This window comes from Callithrix jacchus, chromosome 9, assembly GCF_049354715.1.
Source record: "Callithrix jacchus isolate 240 chromosome 9, calJac240_pri, whole genome shotgun sequence".
Taxonomy (NCBI): domain Eukaryota; kingdom Metazoa; phylum Chordata; class Mammalia; order Primates; family Cebidae; genus Callithrix; species Callithrix jacchus.
In genome coordinates, this window is record NC_133510.1 from 19,718,854 (window position 1) to 19,737,570 (window position 18,717).

The 18,717-nt window shown below is 49.4% G+C and overlaps 1 protein-coding gene across 2 annotated transcripts in view; it reads right to left on the reverse strand.

The window, feature by feature from the left end:
* Positions 1–17,657, reverse strand: part of VWF (von Willebrand factor) — a 170,843-nt gene extending 153,186 nt beyond the window's left edge. Inside the window, exons 1-5 of one of the 2 annotated variants that reach the window (XM_002752243.7) lie at positions 17,535–17,657; positions 16,204–16,258; positions 14,227–14,391; positions 3,419–3,521; positions 2,927–3,135 (exon numbers count right to left, since the gene is read on the reverse strand). In XM_002752243.7, coding sequence (XP_002752289.4) covers positions 2,927–3,135; positions 3,419–3,521; positions 14,227–14,391; positions 16,204–16,258 — 532 coding nt within the window. In that variant the 5' untranslated portion in view covers positions 17,535–17,657. Of the gene's footprint in view, positions 1–2,926; positions 3,136–3,418; positions 3,522–14,226; positions 14,392–16,203; positions 16,259–17,481 lie in introns of both variants that reach the window. The other variant, XM_009003456.5, reaches the window with a different exon arrangement.
* Positions 17,658–18,717: the final 1,060 nt, after the last annotated feature.

The following is an 18,717-nucleotide window of genomic DNA, read 5'->3' on the forward strand; positions in this document are numbered from 1 at the left end:
AAAATCATAGACAGAAAGCAGGACGACAGCTCCCAGGAGCCCAGAGAGAAGAACAGGCAGTTATCGTGTGGTGAGTATAGAGTTCTGGAAATGGATGGTGGCGATGGTTGCATAACAGCATGAATGTACCTAATACCACTGAACTAGATACAACGAATGGGTCTGATAGTAAATTCTGGCTGGGTGAGCTGGCTCACACCTATAATCCCAGCACTTCGGGAGGCCAAGGTGGGGGGATCACCTGAGGTCAGGAGTTCAAGAGCAGCCTGGCCAAGATGGTGAAACCCCATCTCTACTAAAAGTATAAAAATTAGCCGGATGTGGTGGTGGGAGCCTGTACTCGGGAGGCTGAGGCTGGAGAATCGCTTGAACCCAGGAGGCAGAGATTGCAGTGAGCCAAGATCATGCCATTGCACTCCAGCCTGAGCAACAAGAGCGAAATTCTGACTCAAAAAAAAAAAAAAGGATAGTAAATTTTATGTTATACCTATCAAAGCACAGTAAAAACTGGGAGGTTAGAAATCTATACAGAAATGCTTAGAGTGGCTTTATTCATGATTTCCCAAAATTGGAAAGAACGAAATGTCCTTCAACTAACTGGTGGATGGATAAACAAATTGTGGTGACTACTCCTTAGCAATAAATAGAACAGACTACTGCTACACGCACCAACATGGATTAATCTCTAACAGACTATGTTAAGCGAAAGAAGCCAGACTCACAAGACTAAATACTCCAAATAGTGTATGATTACAGTCATATGAATTTTGGAAATATCAGAACTACAGAAACAGATGAAAGATCAGTGGCCACCAGGGGCTAGGAGTTGGGGGAGGATTTGACTACAAAGGAGCATGGTGATTTTGAGGGTGATGAACCCGTTCTATAGTTTGATTGTGGTGGTTACATGACTCTACACTTTTGTGAAAACTCAGAGAACTGTACGTGAAAGGGTGAATTAAATTTACTGTCTGTAAATTAACTTCAATAAATCTGACTTTTGAAACAACGATAATAAAATTGAGCCATGTGGTGCTTCCATGACACACATCTGAAACAAAATCACACAGAAAGGTTGAAAGAATGGAAAACGATACATCAAACAAGCACTAACCAAAAGAAAGGTGGAATATCTATATTGACATCAGACAGACTAAAGGCAAAAAGCATTGGTAAAAATGAGAGTCATTACATTAAAGGAACAATTCCCTAGAAAGTTTCCCTATTTCTAAACACTAATAACAAAGGCTCAAATATACAAAGCAGGCTGGGCATGGTAACTCATGCCTGTAATCCCAGCACTTTGGGAAGCTGAGGCAGGCAGATGACTTGAGGTCAGGAGTTCAAGACTAGCCTGGCCAACATGGTGAAACCTCATCTCTACTAAAAACAAAAATTATCCAGGCATGGTGGCACACGTATGTAGTCCCAGCTACTCAGGAGGCTGAGGCGGGAGAATCACTTGAACCCAGGAGGTGGAGGTTGCAGTGAGCTGAGACCTCACTGCATTCCAGCCTGGGTGACAAAGCAAGACTCTGTCTCAAAAAAAAAAAAAAAAAAAAAAAAAAAAACTTGACAGAATTGCATGAAGAAATTGATAAATTCACACCATTACAGAAAAATTTAGCTCTCTTAGTAATGGGTCATTACTAAGCAGACAAGAAGTAGTGAACACACAGAAGATCTGGAAAATACAATTAAAAAGCTTAACAAGTATAGATAGAGTCCTATACCAATTAGACAATACATTATTTTTGAGCATACATAGAACAATTGCAAAACAAAGATTATGTACTAGTCTACAATTTTTTAACTAAATTTAGAAATTAATTACAAATAGGTAACTTTAAAAATTTCAAACATTTGAATTTTTAAATGGATATAGGTTCAGAAAGAGCTCAAAATGGAAATTAGAAAATTTATAAAACTAAATATACATATCAAAATTGGTACAGCTGGGCACAGTAACACATACCTATAATTCCACTTGGAAGGCTGAGGCAGGAGGATTGCTCGAGCCCATGGGTTCAAGACCAGTTTGGGCAACTTAGCAAGACCTAATCTCTAAATATATATACACACACACACACACACACACACACACATATGTATATATATATATATATATATATACACACACAACATATATAATTACATATATACACACATACACACTATATATATATACACATACACTACACACACACACACAGTGCAGCCAAAGTGATATTTAGAGGGAAATTTATAGCCCTAAATCTACATCTCAGACAACAAAATCAGTGCTGGATAAAACAAAAATAAACTATCATACCATTATAGTACATTCCAATGAAAAGAACAGTCAATTGTTTCTCTACATGCTTACCCTCTAATCAGAAAGTAGTTGGGTCACAAGGAAGAGAGATAACATATATAAGTGTCCAGCTTTGGCAAGGGAATATCACTGACTGAATGTTTATGTAACTGAAATTATCTAAAGAAGATTGAAATATTCATCTTTAATGTTTTCACATAATCACATTATCCATATTACCTCCTATTGCTCATGAACACACACATGCACACACACATAAACTGGCCTTTTTGGGTGGTGTGGAGGACCGCGCCATAGATTTTATCCACTCCACTATAGTGGGCTGAGGAGGATCAACTCAAACCATCCAGCATTGACCAACCATCTACCACGTGTAAGTTGCTATCCAGAATTCAAAGTTGAACAAAGCCAGCTTTGAGGAGCTTGAAGACCTAGTTTGACTAGAGGTCTAGGCATTGGAATGGAATGCGAAGAGTTAAGATTGGCAACATGAGTTGAGGTGAGGTCACAGTGAGGACTGAATGTCAGGGGAGACATGATAGTGAAGGTTTATGAGCAAGGAAATAAAAACCACGGCCACACTTAGGGAAACGGCATCCCAGAAAATCTTACCTTCTTGGGTCATAAAGTCATCTTCAGCAAAGATGTTCAAGTTGCCACACAGCCCGCAGGTTTTGTTGAAGTATCTGTCTGACAGCAGGACTTGAAAGTTGCCGCTGCCATCAATCCTGGCCACAAAGCCATAGGCCTCACCAGACAGCTTGTAGTACCCAGCCTCAGTTTCTAGATACAGCCCTTTGGAGGCATAAGGCATAGAGACTCTGGAAGGCAAAGGCTGAGTTCAGAAGTGGACCGCTCGTGCATTTTCTGGATGTCTCTCCCACCTTCTAACCCCAACCCCATGTTGTAGGGTTCAGACCATGGTGTGAAGTGGCTGAGGGCCTAGACCAGCAACTGGGAGACCTGGCTGTGTTCCAGCCCTGCTACTCACTTCCTTGGCACATTTGCTTCCGTTCTCTGGGCCCCAGCTTCTTCCCCTGAGAAATGAGGGCTTGTGCCAGGGGATCCCCCGGGCCCTTTCTAACTCTGACACTCTGGGCTTACCTTTGGTCCCCCTGTGTCACAGTACCATTGACAAACAAATGGATGTCAAAAAATTCCCCGAGATACACGGAGAGGCTCACTCTCTTGCCATTTTGGAAGTCCCCTGCAAGAGAAAAAGTCAATAGTCGCGATTATTACTCCCCTCAAACAATTAGTACATTGATTAAGAATCATCATCTACATAATCTTTTCTCAGCAGAAAAACGCCCCCAAAAGTCTTAACAAGTGAGCAACAAAAATCTCCCTAAAAATCTCATTTTCTCACCCATTTTTCCATTCATCTAAAAATAACTATTGAGTGACTTCTGGATACATAGCCCTCACATGGGCTCTTATATATCACAAAAGAAAAATGTAATAAAAGTATGATCTCTTGCTTATGGGAGTTTACAACCTGGGTATAAATAGAAACAAACACACAACATTGTAAGGCAGCAAACAACACTATGAGTTACTGGTAACAGGTGCTCTAGGAAAGTGTCATTCATTCATTCATTCATTCATCGAGACAGGGTTGTGTTCTGTTGCCCAGGCTGGGGATGCAGTGATGTGAACATGGCTCACTGTAGCCTCCGCCTCCTGGACCCAAGCAATCCTCCTGCCTCAGCCTCCCAGGTAGCTGGGACCACAGGTGCACACCACCACACCCAGCTAATTTTTTTTAAGAGTTCTCTGTGTTGCCCAGGTTGGTCTTGAGCTCCTGGATGCAAGCAATCCTTCTGCCTCCACTTCCCAAAGTGCGGGGATTCGGCATGAGTCATTCTCCCGCCCCCACCCAAGCCTAGCAGTGCTATTTAAAATGGTATCTTAGGACAGCTCAAGTCAGATTCCCTGGGCTGTTTATTTAAAATGGAGATTCATGAACCCCACCTAAGTTTACTGAATTTGATTATCCAGGAGTTCAGAGATCGTGTGGGTCAAAGGCCTTACACAGCACATGGAATTAATAAGGACACACTAAATTGTTGACAGGGGAAATGTCTGAAGATCCAGACACATGATAAAATAGGCTCTGGGAATGGTGTGGATGTGAGTGCTGAACAGGGCCACAAGGGTGACGGTGGCTGGCAGGAAAGAGGAAACACAGGCAAGAGACTTTTTTCACCGCATGACCAAAGCTTAGCAAGCCTCACACCGTTTTGAGAACGGCTGGGTCTTTGATATTCAAAGATAACTAATTGGTCATAAGAATGAAAAGAACCAGAAGGGGAAATATAGAGTCTGGTCTCAAGCCTTGGAGACAGAAATTGGTAAAGTTGGTCTTAAAAATGAGCAAATACCAGCCTGACCAACATAGTGAAACCCCATCTCTACTAAAAATACAAAAATTAGCTGGGCATGGTGGCACGCACCTGTAATCTCAGCTACTCAGGAGGCTGAGGCAGGAGAATCGCTTGAACCTGGGAGGTGGAGGCTGCAGTGAGCTGAGATCAGCTACTGCACTCCAGCTTGGGCAACAGAGCAAGACTCTGTCTCATAAAAAAGAAAAAGAGCAAATCTCTCTTCTCCTAGAAGGGATAGGGAAGTGTGGGCTTCTTCTCAGCAGGAAGAGGTTAAGATGTCTGTGGAACCAAGCCCAAAAGATCCACGAAAACAGCGAGCTGGGGCAGGGGCCTCCTCGCTCCTAGCCATGAGAGGAAGAGTCCCCAGTAGGGCTCTGGGCTGAACTGAGGCTGCAGGAAGACAACCACACACACAGACACACACACACACACACCATGCACACCGCAACACATAAACACTCCAAACCAACCAGAATGAGCTGCAGAATAGACTTGTTTCTGGCGGGAATTCAACAAGGGCTGTCCCATGTTGACAAATAACTAGTCTATTCTAGGAACAGTTTTGAATGATACGCCAGCAGCAGCAGCGACCAGGAAAGACACGCAGACCACCCACAGTCCCTAAACCGTGTTCTGCGTGCTCCAGATAAACGCAGCTGGGAGAAAAAGGAGGTGCGCACCAAGTGAAAGGGGACTTGTCCTGTTTGAGCCGAGGAGTCTCCCTTACTCTGCGTTCCCATCTAGAACAGTTTTTACAGCAAGCAAACCTTTAAAAGCTGAACAAACTTACTGACAGCAAGACATTGGCGAAAGAAAAACAAACAACGGGAGAAGTGATTGCGTAAATAGAATAACTAATTTTCAATTGTATTTCGTTTATCAGTAACGTTAGAATCTGAGAGAGGAGTGTATGGATCTTGAAGTCTTTCAACTTTTCTGTATGTTTGAAAATTTCCATAATAAAATGTTGAAGAAAAGTAGGACAACCAGGTAATAACCTCCAGTTTGCACTCCCTCCCAGGAGCTCTCCAGGGCATTGGGCCCAAGACCAAATCCCTCCCTCGGCCTTTCCTGGAGCTGGCTCTCTGAACACTACACACAGCCCAGAGTGAGCCCATTCGACAGGGCGGGGATGTACTCACACTCCTCACTGGAGACCTGCCAGAACAGAAGCCCCCACCTGCTGGACAGCAGACAAATGAGCCCAGGAGGTCTGAGGCCCCGGGTCCCTTATTACCACTGAGTCTGCCACCCTATCAGCGAATCCTCCTTCCATCCCATCTCACAGGGCAGATGGATGGGGAGTTCTGCCCAGCTTCGCTGGGTAACTCGGCCAATATCTCACCTCTGATCCAAAGGCATCTCCCTCCCGGAAATGGGAAAGGGACCCCGTGAGCCTCTCCTTGCAGTCTCTCCTTCTCCTGGGGATGCAGAAAGCATGGGTGGGACCAAGTCTGCCAGGGACTGTGGCTGGAGGATGGGTAGGGAAAGCTTCAGAGGCAGCCAGGCAGCTTGGGGCTGGCATGGCCCTACTCTGGGGATCTGCAGCACTTAGAGGCTTTCAAAGATGCAAAATCACTTGAGCAAGGTACTTGCTCCACAGGGGACAGAGCTGAGCATGTGCCACAGGAATGCCCGAGGTCACTATGGCTGGAAGTTTGAAAAGTAAGGCCTGCAAGGCTGAACCAACCAAGAATTCAGCAGAAGCAGAAAACGCAAACAGGAAAGAACCAGGAGAAGTGTGTGGGAGGGAAGGGGAGTCCCGCCCTCCTAGAGTAAATACTGGAGGAGCCTGCCAGTGCAGGCTGTGGGGCTCGCGGCCAGCCAGGTGGCAGACCCTGGGGTAACTTGCCCATCATCACCGAGCCAGTCAGTAATGACAGAGCTGGGACTGCAGCCCGAGTGCTGTTTTAAGTACGTGAAGGGCTTGCTCTGGGCGGCCCCAGGAGAGACCAGCATTAGGAAGTCCAAGCGACAAGCCGGGGCTGAGCCCCCGTGAGGCAGCGCCAGGCAGTCAGGGGAGGTGGTGCTGGCTGCCTGCCCCCCCCGCCCGCCCCGAGCTTCACCTGCTGCAGGAACTGGGGCTCCTGAAGGGGCTAATTTAGGTTGTGGTAACCAGCCCCCACCCGCCCAGAGACAAACCAAAAACAGCAGTCTAGGAGCAGGAGCGGGGCTGCCTCGTGCCCTTCAGTGACGACTGAACTGCATGAGGTGGAGAATTCCTGGCCCGTGATGGTGGAGGGGGGCTTGAGGAGCAGTCAGGCCACACCTGGAGCACGGGAGTGGCAAGGGAATTGGGGGTTTTGTTTTCTCTTGTTTTGAGGTCTTGCTCTGTCGCTCAGGATGACATGTAGTGATGTGATCACAGCTCACTGCACCCTGGAACTCCTGGGCTCAAGCAATCCTGTCGCCTCAGCTTCCCAAATAGCTGGAACTACAGGTGTGTGCCACCAAGCCCAGCTAATTTTTGTATATTTTTGTACAGACAGGGGTCTCGGTATGTCGCCCAGGCTGGCCCCTAACTCCTGGGCTCAAGCAATCCTCCTGCTTCAGCCTCCCAAAGTACTGGGATTACAAGCATGAGCAACTGTGCCTAGCCTGGCAGTGGGATTTTTCAAAGTGTAACCTAGAGAGGCCTACAACTCAGAAAAACATATGACAGCAGCAGGAAGGATCTAAACAAGCGGTTCTTAAACTCTTTTGCTCAAAAAGCATAGTAAAAACACAATTTACTTTATGACTTGGGACGCACACACACATTTCACATATTTACCCTTGCCAGCCAGGCACAGTGGTTCAAGCCTGTAGTCCTAGCACTTTGGGAGGCCGAGGTGGGCGGATTACGAGGTCAGGAGATTGAGACCATCCTGCCCAACATGGTGAAACCCCATCTCTACTAAAATACAAAGATTAGCTGGGTGTGGTGGCACATGCCTGTAGTACCAGGTACTCGGGAGTGTGAGACAGGAGAATCTCTTGAACCCAGGAGGTGGAGGTTGCAGTGAGCAGAGGTTGCACCACTGCACTCCAGCCTGGTGACAGAGGAAGACACTATCTCAACAACAACAACCAAAAAATCTACTCTTGGGCCGGGCGCAGTGATCCCAGCACTTTGGGAGGCCGAGGCAAGTGGATCATGAGGTCAAGAGATCGAGACCATCCTGGTCAACATGGTGAAACCCCCGTCTCTACTAAAAATACAAAAAATTAGCTAGGCATGGTGGCACGTGCCTGTAATCCCAGCTACTCAGGAGGCTGAGGCAGGAAAATTGCCTGAACCCAGGAGGCGGAGGTTGCAGTGAGCCGAGATCGCGCCATTGCACTTCAGCCTGGGTAAGAAGAGCGAAACTCCGTCTCAGTTAAAAAAAAAAAAAAAAAAAAACTACTTTTGCCGTGTACTATGCACTCCAGTATTTTCTGATGGTTTCTATCCTATTCTATTTTGCCTTTTTAAATGCTAGTTATAAGCATTAAACTAATTTTAGGACCCGTGGCTCATGACTCAGTTTGAAAAACACTGATCTAGACTGACTTCATTTTATAGACGGAGAAACTAAGGCCTAGGTTTACAGCAGGATTTCTCCACTGCACCACTCTTGAATTCAGGGCCAGCCACTTCCCTGTGCATGGCAGGAGAACCAGCAGCCTCCTGGCCTCTACCCACTAGAGGCCAGCAGCACCCTCCCTACAGCTGTGACAACCCAAAATGTCTCCCGACACTGCAAAATGTCCTCAGGGGGAAAATCCCCCTGACTGAGAACCCCTGGTTTCCACCGTGGGCATGGAGCAGAGCCTACACTCAGGCTTTTTTGACTCTGTCCAAATCCCCTTTTTGCAACACAAAGCTGCGTAACAGGGCATCGGAGTGTTCTAGATTGCGCTAACCACGAATGCAGCGAGAACTCCAGATCGGCCTTGCGCTTTATTTGCCTGGTTCCCTCAATGCAGAACTCAGGGGGATCAGATAATGTGAAGCCATTAGAAATCGCCAGTGAGCCCAGGAGAGACCCCTGCACTTCACAGACCTCCAGGTTAGCACTTCCTATAACACTTAGGAAAAGAGGCTGGCTATCACCCCAAAGAAGCAAGACAGGGCAGTGAAGCTTCTCCAGAGGCTCCCACCAGGCCTGATTAAGGGGCTGAGTGAGGAGTAAGCTCCCAGCCCATGCCTTAGAGCGAAAGGTATCTGGGACGGACCTTCAGAAGCAGGCCAAGAGCTGGAACCTCAGTCAGACGTGGGCGCTTTCTCAGGCTTTAGTGTGAAACTCATCCGCATTTCCAGTAAACACTCTACCTTCTAAGCCTGTGATTCTGATGCAGGTGATCCTTCCTCCAAACTGAGAACAAGGGTCCGGTCTAACCATGCCATGGAAACTAAGGGAGAAGTGACTCAGCAGCCTGTTGGCTGTTGTTGATGTCTCTCTCGGCTGGTTTGGGAGCCAGATCCTGCAGCCGTAGCTGAGGAAGAGCAGTCTCTAAGGAAGAGCACGAACCAGGACTCTCACGATCTCTCTCTGGCCCCTGTGTTGCCTGGCAAAGAGCCGAGTCGCCTTGGCCTTGAACCCCGGAGCCTGCCTCACCAGAAGCCAAGATCAAGGATGGGGGCCTAGCCGTGGCACCAGGTGGCCCTTCACGTGCGGACATAAACACTTTACCCAGGATATGAACAAGGGCCACAGGCACTCGGGAGGAATGTGGATATGCGTCTCACGGTCAAGGAGGCAGGATATCACCGCAGAACAATGGAACAGAAGGTGGGCATGTCCACGGAAACCGAAACTGCAGGGCCCAAGTCCTGGGCTCCCCTCCCCTGACCCGGTGCCCCTGGCTGCCCTGACGCACCCGTGCCAGCTCACCCCTCCCATTCTTCCTCTTCTCCCACATACCCCAACTCATCAACGACAACAGGCAAAGCAGCCACCCATTCTCTGTTATGTCAGCAGCGCGGTTTCGGTGGAAATGAAATCAATTTACACTAAAGTGTGTTTGATCCATAACCTGGTTTAGGCAAACAATCTCCCAGAAGATGGATACTTTGTGAGGGCAAGTTGCTGATAAGAAAAGAATAATGACCTGGTGGGGAATCCCACAAAGAGGTTTTGAAGTAGACAAACCTTCCATCGCCCTTCGAATTCCTCTGTGGCCACTGAAACATGGAAAAGGGTGGCCCGAGAGGCCAGACCTCTAGCGCAAACCCGTGTGGATCATGTGGGCCAGATGGAACTGAAGTGACCCTGACCTCGTGGAAATGCCCGAGGGCACAGCAGCCCCTGTCCCCACACGGCACTTCCAAGTGAACAAACACCCCGTGTTAAGCTGGCTGTTTTCAATAACTCAGCTTGGCTAAGCGGTCACACTTTCAGATAACCTGTCACCCTTGATGCTCACAGTATCTCCATTCTAAAGATGAGGAAACTGCGCAGCTACCCTCAGAGCACTCAGTAAAGAGGGAGAACGGAGAAGAACAGGGGTTTTCCAACTTCAACTCTGGCTTTGTCTGCGCTTCCATTTCCTGCCAGGGGCAGAGCCATCCAGTCCTATGGGATGGAAACCAGTGAGCAAGAGTTGATGCGCCCAGTGCTGGCTGGGCGGAATGGGCACGAGGGCTTCCTGAAGGAGGTGACAGAGACAGCGCAGAGGCACCAAAACAGCCTACATTTCCCCACCTGGGAGGGCTACCCTGACATGGGAGGGGTCTGGAATTCGGCTCAAGTAGGGGAAGGGAGCTTTTCCAACATGCTAACTTGGCTCTTTGAGCCCAGAACATGAGCTCTGTGCCTGGGACCAAGGTTATTAGCACGTGTTGTTTACAAACCCGTCTCCAGGCGGGGAGTCCAGAGCAGAGCTGAACTAACACAGATTGTGGAGTCAGACAGCAAGCCCCACCCGGACACCACAGCATCTCCATCAAAATCTTCCTCCAGTCACTTCTTTTCTTTTTTTTTCCTGAGACAGAGTCTTAATCTGTGCCCAGGCTGGAGTGCAGTGGCCCTATTTCAGCTCACTGCAACCTCCGCCTCCTGGGTTTAAGTGATTCTCATGCCTCAGCCTCCCAAGCAGCTGGGATTACAGGCCTGCGCCACCATCCCCAGCTAAATTTTGTATGTTTAGTAGAGATGGGGTTTCACCATGTCAGCCAGGCTGGTCACAAACTCCTGACCTCAGGTGATCTGCATGCCTCAGCCTCCCAAAGTACTGGGATTACAAGTGTGAGCCACCATGCCCAGCCTCCTCTGGTCACTTCTAACCCTCCATTTCCACTGACCCCAGAGCCATTACAGGTAGGGGTCTGTATCAGCTCTGCTGTGGTTTATAAAATGGGAAAATCTACTTAAAACAAAACTTGGGGTCACCCAAGGTAGGGAGGGCCTGAGTCATCAGCTTCCCAGGGGCAGGGGTGGGGAGTTCTCTCCAGCTGCTTTTCCAGTTCCTCCCCAGCTGCCACCTCTGAAGCAAGTTGGGACCCTCACGGTTGGTGTTCAGGATGGCCTCCTTGATTTGTCACGCCCTGGGGTGTCTCTGGCCTTTTCACTGCCAGTCTGGTTACCATGGCCAAGTCCGTTCTGCCTCCTACCTCTCTCCTTTCAGGACCATCTTGGCAAAGCACCAGTTTCCTCTCACCACTTCCCTGCTGCACAAGACCCTACACTAATTCCTCACAGCCTGCGGAATCGACTCAGATTCCCTATCAGACTTCAAGACCCTACACTGCGGCCTCGCCCGATGGCCCAGCCTCTCATCCCGCTCTTCTCCAGTCCTGCCCCTCAAAGTTTGGTTATCCAGTCTAAGACCAGCAGCAGCAGCTGGGAAACTGTTAGAAATGAAATTTTCAGGGCCCCTTCCACATCTACTGAGTCAGAACTCCAGGGGCAGGGCCCAGAGCTCTGTTTGTCACAGCCCTCCGGGTGGTCCTGAGGCAGCCTGGAGTTTGGCAACCGCTGCTCCATCCACACTGACCTCCCCAGGGCTCTACGTCAGGAGTATGTGCCCCTTCCGCCTCCCCACTTCTCATGAGGTCCCCCTGGCATGCAGCACCCTCCCCTGTCCTCTCTGGCCAACCAAAGCTCCTTCCCCAGAGCTCCTCACACACCACCACTCTGTAAACATCTTCAGGCCAGGCAGGGTGGCTCACCCCTGTAATCCCAGCACTTTGGGAAGCCAAGGCAGGTGGATCACAAGGTCAGGAGTCCAAGACCAGCCTGGCCAATCCTGTCTCTACTAAAAATACAAAAAAAATCAGCCAGGCGTGGCGGCACATGTCTATAATCCCAGCTACTGGGGAGGCTGAAGCAGGAGAATTGCTTCAACCCAGGAGGCAGAGATTGCAGTGAGCCAAGATTGTGCCACTGCACTCCAGCCTGGGCAACAGAGTAAGACTCCATCAAAAAAAATCTTCAGCACAACAGAGACTCCAGTGAGCTAAACACAAAGAAACACAGATGAGTGAGACACGCTCCTTGCCCCTGAGGAGCTCACGGAGGAGTGGGGAGGATGGCAGTGCCAGGAAGTCATATGTGATAGGTTTCCCAGCAGAGTCAGGGCAGGTGGCAAAGATGGTTTTGACCAGGAACAGAGGGAGCTCATAGCTACGCCAGGCAGAGCCTAGTCCAGTGCTGGGCACGCGGAGGACCCTGTGTCAATCCCCACTGACTGATGGCGCAGCAACCCCAGCAGCCCAGAGCCCAGATCTCAGGTGAGTGTCTGGGTGCTGTCAAAGACTCCCCCCCTTGACCAAACTTGAGTGGGGGCTTCTGAGCCCTCTTCTAGACTAGGCCTTGGCCTTGTGCTCTGTCCTTGGCCTGCTCAGTCCAGTTTTAACAAGAATCCTGCTGGGTCTACTTAGCAAAGACACCCCCCCCCTCAATATGTAATCACCCTGGCCTGCCTTAAGTGAGACACCCGTCAAGCTGGGTCAAACAGAATCTCTCTTACCCCTGACATTTCCTCTTTGAAATTTTCCATCACTGGCCCCTTCCCTCCTCCTTGGCCCTAAATCTTCGCTTTTCCTTGTTGTATTCAAAGTTGAGTCCTCTCTCTCTCCCCCGCTACAAAACCTCCATGGCAGCAGTTCCTCTTGAAAGTCTTCCCTACTTGCTTTAACAAGTGTCATGAGGCTGAGCATGGTGGCTCACGCCTATATTCCCAGAACTTTGGGAGGCCGAGGCAGGCAGATCATGAGGTCAGGAGATCGAGACCATCCTGGCTAACACAGTGAAATCCTGTCTCTACTAAAAATACAAAAAATTAGCTGGGCACGGTGGTGTGCACCTGTAGTCCCAGCTACTCAGGAGGCTGAGGCAGGAGAATTGCTTGAACCCAGGAGGCAGAATTTGCAGTGAGCTGAGATTGCACCATTGTACTCCAGCCTCGGCAACAAGAGCAAAACTCCACCTCAGAAAAAAAAAAAAAAGACAAGTGTCATGAACACCTTTTCTGTAACAGCATGAGCCTGTCCATTGTGATCTCTGTTACCCCAAGGCTGGGGTCCCTATGTTTGCTAGGTTTTTTGGTGTCCCTCCCTCACATGCCACACACCTTGGTTAGTTTTTAGCATGTGGAGGTCACCAAACCATAATCCTCCATCCCTGCCCCTCCCAACCTCGTCAAGTGTCCTCTCTCCTTAATCCAGAGGAACATTCTGTCAGTCTGAGAGGCCTGGGATCAAAATCCAGTTCCACCTTTTTTTTTGAGACAGTCTCGCTCTGTCGCCCAGTCTAGAGTGCATCTTGGCTCACTGCAACCAGGTTCAAGCAATTCTCCTGCGTCAGCCTCTCGAGTAACTGGGATTACAGGCGCCCACCAGCATGCCAGGCTGATTTTTGTATTTTTAGTAGAGATGGGGTTTCACCATGTTGGCCAGACTGATCTCAAACGTTTGACCTCAGGTGATCCACTCACCTCGGCCTCCCAAAGTGCTAGGATTGCAGGTGTGAGCTACTGCACCGGCCTCAGCTCCACATTTTATTGTGTCAGGCCTTGGCCTTGGCCTTGTGCTCTGTCCTTGGCCTGCTCAGCCCTGCTCCATGGGCCTTGCTTCTCCATTGGTAAAACTAGGGTGACTGCAGCTACATCCCAGGGCTGTTGTGGGGATGCAGGGACAGTCCCAGTCCTTCTCCAGGAATACAGGAGGCGCTCAGCATAAGCTGATGTTCTGATCCACAGGCCACCAAGAAAACAACAATGAGTCTTCCCTTTGGCAACGAGTTTCCAAAGCACCTTTTCCAGTTCATCATTCTCCTTGATGCTGTGTTGCTTCCAGGGCATCACCTGGACCCAGAACAATGGACACAGCAAACTACTAGAGAAGATAAAGACTCTCTTCATCCATCTCACCAGGCTCCCGTGGGCAGAGACCCGGGGAAAGCCAGGAGGTCTACATGTCATGGAAAGGCTGTTCCTCAACTTGTTCTCAGCACTGACCTTTCAGCTCAGGCCCTGTCCTGAGAGCAGGACTCCTCCCGCGACACCAGGGCTGAGCTCAGCCAGCCCTCCGTCTGAATTCCTCCCTGCAGTGCCAGAACTCACCGATAATTGAGAAGGAATGTTTCTGGCAGTCCCCTGCCAGGAGGTAACTGCAGTATCCCGCAAAGCTGTACATGCTCCCATCAAAGGTGTTGATGACGTCACTCCCGAAGAGGCTGCATCGGGCCATGGATGACCTGCCACGAGTCCCTTCTGCACAAAGGATCCCTGGAGGGAGAGGCCACAGGTTGGGCTGGTGATCACAGGCCACAACTGGGACCATCAGCTCAAACCTCTCTGCCCCCGTAGAAATTAGATTGTTTTTGATAGAAATTGGGCTGTGGGGAGATATTTTCCATCCTAAATGAGACTAAACGTGTTACTTTCAGCTCCCAAATATGACCCCACATTCATAGTAATGACTAAGGAAGTTTTTCAGGAAATCTATTAGTGTTAATAACATTTACTTACTGATTTAAAATGTCATCATTATTAAAAATTTGGAGCATACAGAAGAAAACGTAAAGAAGTTGGCTGGGCATGGTGGCTCACACCTGCAATTCCAGCACTTTGGGAGGCCAAGGTGGGTGAATCATCTGAGTTCAGGAGTTCAAGACCAGCCTGGCCAACATGGCAAAACCCTGTCTCTACTAAAAATACAAAAATTAGCCATGTGTGGTGGTGCACACCTGTAATCCCAGCTACTCGGGAGGCTAAGGCAGGAGAATTGCTTGAGCCCAGGGGGTAGAGGTTACAGTGAGCCGAGATCGCAGCACTGCACTTCAGCCTGGGCGACAGAGCCAGACTGTCTCAAAAAAGAAAAGAAAAGAAAACACGAAGAAGCTAAAACCATCTGTAACTTAACATTCAGCGATCATTAGAGTTAACATTTCAATGTTCATCTTTCCATTTTATTTTACAGCATATGCACAATTGCAGGTTTTTTACACATTGGTGACCACCTTGTGCAAACTGCTTATAACTTCTATTTCTCAATAGATTATAAATAATTTGTCATGCTATTGTATATACTTCCAGTATGTGGTTTTTAGTGGCTGCATCATATTTCGCATTTAAATGTCTATAGTACAGCCCTCTATTGTTAGGTTCCTAGCATTTTTCCACGTTTTAATATAAACAGAATGCAATGAGCCCCTTTGTACATAAATTTATGATTATATATTGAGCAGGTTAAATTTGAAACAGATCAGACTGTGTGTCTGACACATAGAATCTATGAAGTGTTAACTCCTCCAGGGTCACATGCTAACTCCTTCACTGACTGCAGGGGTGTGTGTGTGTGTGTGTGTGTGTGTGTTGGCAGGTGGGGAAACAGTGATAAGTCTCTAAGTTTCTGGGTTCCCTGGCAAAAGACTCACCTGGTAGGAAGATGCAGAGAGTGTGACAAATGTATATTTCTTTCCCCAGACTCACCTGTGGGCAGCAGCTGGATGCTGCTGACCTGAGAGATCTAAGTGGAAAGAGCTCAAGGTCAAAAGTCCCCTCCTGCCATTCACAGGCTCAGAATCTTAGCCAGGGAAGGGTGGCAGTACGATGCAGTGCAGTGGAAAGGGACCCAGTAGGGTACGGTGCACCGGCCTGGGACCCAGGAAGACTGACCTCTGATTTGGCTCTAGGAGACTCTGGAGCATCATTTCTCCCCTCTGACCCTCAGCCTCTTCATTTGTACCATGGGAGGGTCAACTAGGTGACCTCCACAATCTCATCTAAAACTAATAATCCATCCAAGTCTTGGATTCCTTCTTCCTCGTCCTGTGCCTCCATAATATAGGATAGTTCTGTGCCACCCTTGTGCTTCTTAATTCCCCAACAGGAGATGACATTTGCAGGTACCTCATCTCTGGAACACTGGTCCAGGGTGGGAGCTCTGCCGAACCTTCACAGGAGACCACCAGCATGTGCCTACCTGGGGCTTGGCAGACAGGTGAGCTCCAGACACACCTGCTTATTCCCAGAAAGGGGTCACTTCAGATGGCCCTGGGGGTGGGGAGTGAGAAAATGAGGCCCTTTGGTACCTACCTGGCAAGGTGAGGGCCAGAGCAAGCAGCACCCTGGCAAATCTGGCAGGAATCATCTGCAGAGAAGCAAGAAACGTGAGCTGGTCAGTGTTGCCCAGGTAGGAGGCTGCTGGAGAGGCCACTGTCAGGGCATGCAGTAGCAAAAACATTTCTTCAAAGCAGAAGAAAAGATTGATCTCTGTGACCCCCTCTTCCCCTTTGAACATGGCCTTCTGGCCCCCCAAAAGCTCGTGGCCAGTGCCAGGCCCAAGGATAACAATCGCTGTGTGCTGGGACCTGTGGGAACCCTTAAACAGACAGCAGTCCCAGCACCAAGACAGGTGGAAAACCCTGCCCTCCATCCAGGCCAGCCAGGCCACTCTCACGTCCCTGCCTCCTGAAGCAGCTGGGACCTGACACACTTCATTCTTTCCTGCCTCTGCATCCAGACTGGCACGTAGGAACCGTCTTACACTTATGTGCCCACCACAGCACCCCAGACATAGAGAATGCTGAGGAACTGCCAACTTGACAGTTGGCCCCCAACTCTGTACCACAAGCGCCTTCAGAGCAAGGGCTGTCTCCCTTGTCTCCAAGCCCCGAACCTGGCAAGATGCTTAGCACCCAGATGTCCAGCAAATGTTTGCTGAGCTCATCTGAAAAAATGGACAGGAGTCCAGCAGCCCTGGATGCAGGCAGGCATCTCCACTGTATGACCCCCACAAGAGAGGGACAATTGGTCATGGTTGGCAGAGCATACCCCCAAGTCCCTTAGAGCCCTTGCTGTAGCCCCTCTCCTCTGGAAAATGTTGTTAAATGAAGTGCCGAATCTGTTGCCTGAGATTCACTGGGGGGGTGACTCCTCTCCTACCCAAGGTCCCATCCGGACACAGGTGAGATAAAGCCAGTCTGTGATGTATCTGTGAAAGGGACACTGAGATGTCAAACAAGACCAGGTCTTGATCTCCGAGCAGGTGTCCCCTACCAGTCCTAAGTTAACACAGGGACATTCAGCTGCTCCCAGAAGGTTCCCACAAGCGAGGGCAAAGCTCATTCCATCTCTTTTGAGTGAAGTACTATCAAGCGGTAAAACCCACTGCGTGAAGAAAAGCAGCCCCAGGACCCTCAGAGGCAGGTAGAGGAGGGAGCATTAGGATCATCCCTCGCTGAATTGAATCACCCCTCCAAACAAAGCCCTTCTAGTCCAGGGACAGAGAACCCCAGCTCCCCAGGAGCAGGGATCAGTCAGGCCTGCATCTTCCTCCCACAACTGAGCCAGCTCTTCTTCCAATGGCCATACCTTCCCCTGCAAATGAGGGCTGCAGGTATCTCCAAGGTCCCTGGGAAACTCACCGCTGGATAATGGGGCCGCCCACCCTAGGCCATGCTCCCAGCCGCTACAAAGGCTGAATCAGGTCTGCTACAGCTCCGGACTGTCTGGCTGTTATGTAGCCCAGGAGCTGTGGAGTCCCCACTGCTGGGGGAGATAAAGCCCAAGCTGTGACATCCACCAACCACCCTCCCTTTCCCACCACAATAGGCTGTGAGCTGCCACAGCAGGGGATTGGCCTCCTCCTAATTACCAAAAGGAAACAATGAAAGGAAATGGTATTAGAAGTACCTCCAAGCTGATAAAGCTTTGTAGCGTTTGGAGGGAGACCTCCTGGCAGCTGCCTTAATGAACCGCCTTGCCCTCCCCAAACACCCCCAACCCCTGCACCCCAACACTTGATTCCTGGTCTTCCCAGAGTGCCCCACATGTGCGGGATAACCAGGAATGCTGGTTTTCTCGGGGCAGGCTGATCTAGGCAGTGGAGAATTACACTAGAACAACACAGCTTCCTGATCCAGCTTCCAGGCCTGGACTGCAGGGAGGTTGGGAAAAACACCCCAACCTGAGCCAATTTCACTGCTGTGTTCAGAGGAAGGAGAGCACTCACACTTCCTATGCACCCAGGTACGAAGGAGCCGGTCCTGGCCCTGACAAAAACAGTCCCTTTGGGTCATGGCCAAGGCTGAATGGACCGGCCAAAGACGAAGGTCTTGAGCACAAGCCTAGGCCTTTGTAAAATGGTGAAGGTGAGGAGCGATGGTTTGGGTCTAATACTTCTATTATTGCTAGATTTGAATAATTCTAATTCTCAAGGATGCTTCCACCCACTTCTGGTACCCTGACTTTACACACACACACACACACACACACACACACACACACGCACACACACACACACAATTCTTCTTCCCAGCCTCCCAGTCCCAAAAGCCTAATTCTCAACATCATCTGCTGAACGAATTCCCACTAAAAGAAGTAACTGAAGAAATGGGCAGGAGTAGGGGAAGGTGACTCTCGTGCTGGGATTCCACTCAGTGAGATGCGCAGCCCGAGCCACGTCTGGGTATGGAGGACCTCCTCACTGCTTCTCCACGATAAGCCTGCCCTACCACTATGAGAAACCACTAGGTTCAACCTCCTCCCTTCCCGTATACATCGCACTCCACCACTGCCTTTACCATCCCAGGAGAGGAAGAGGCACAC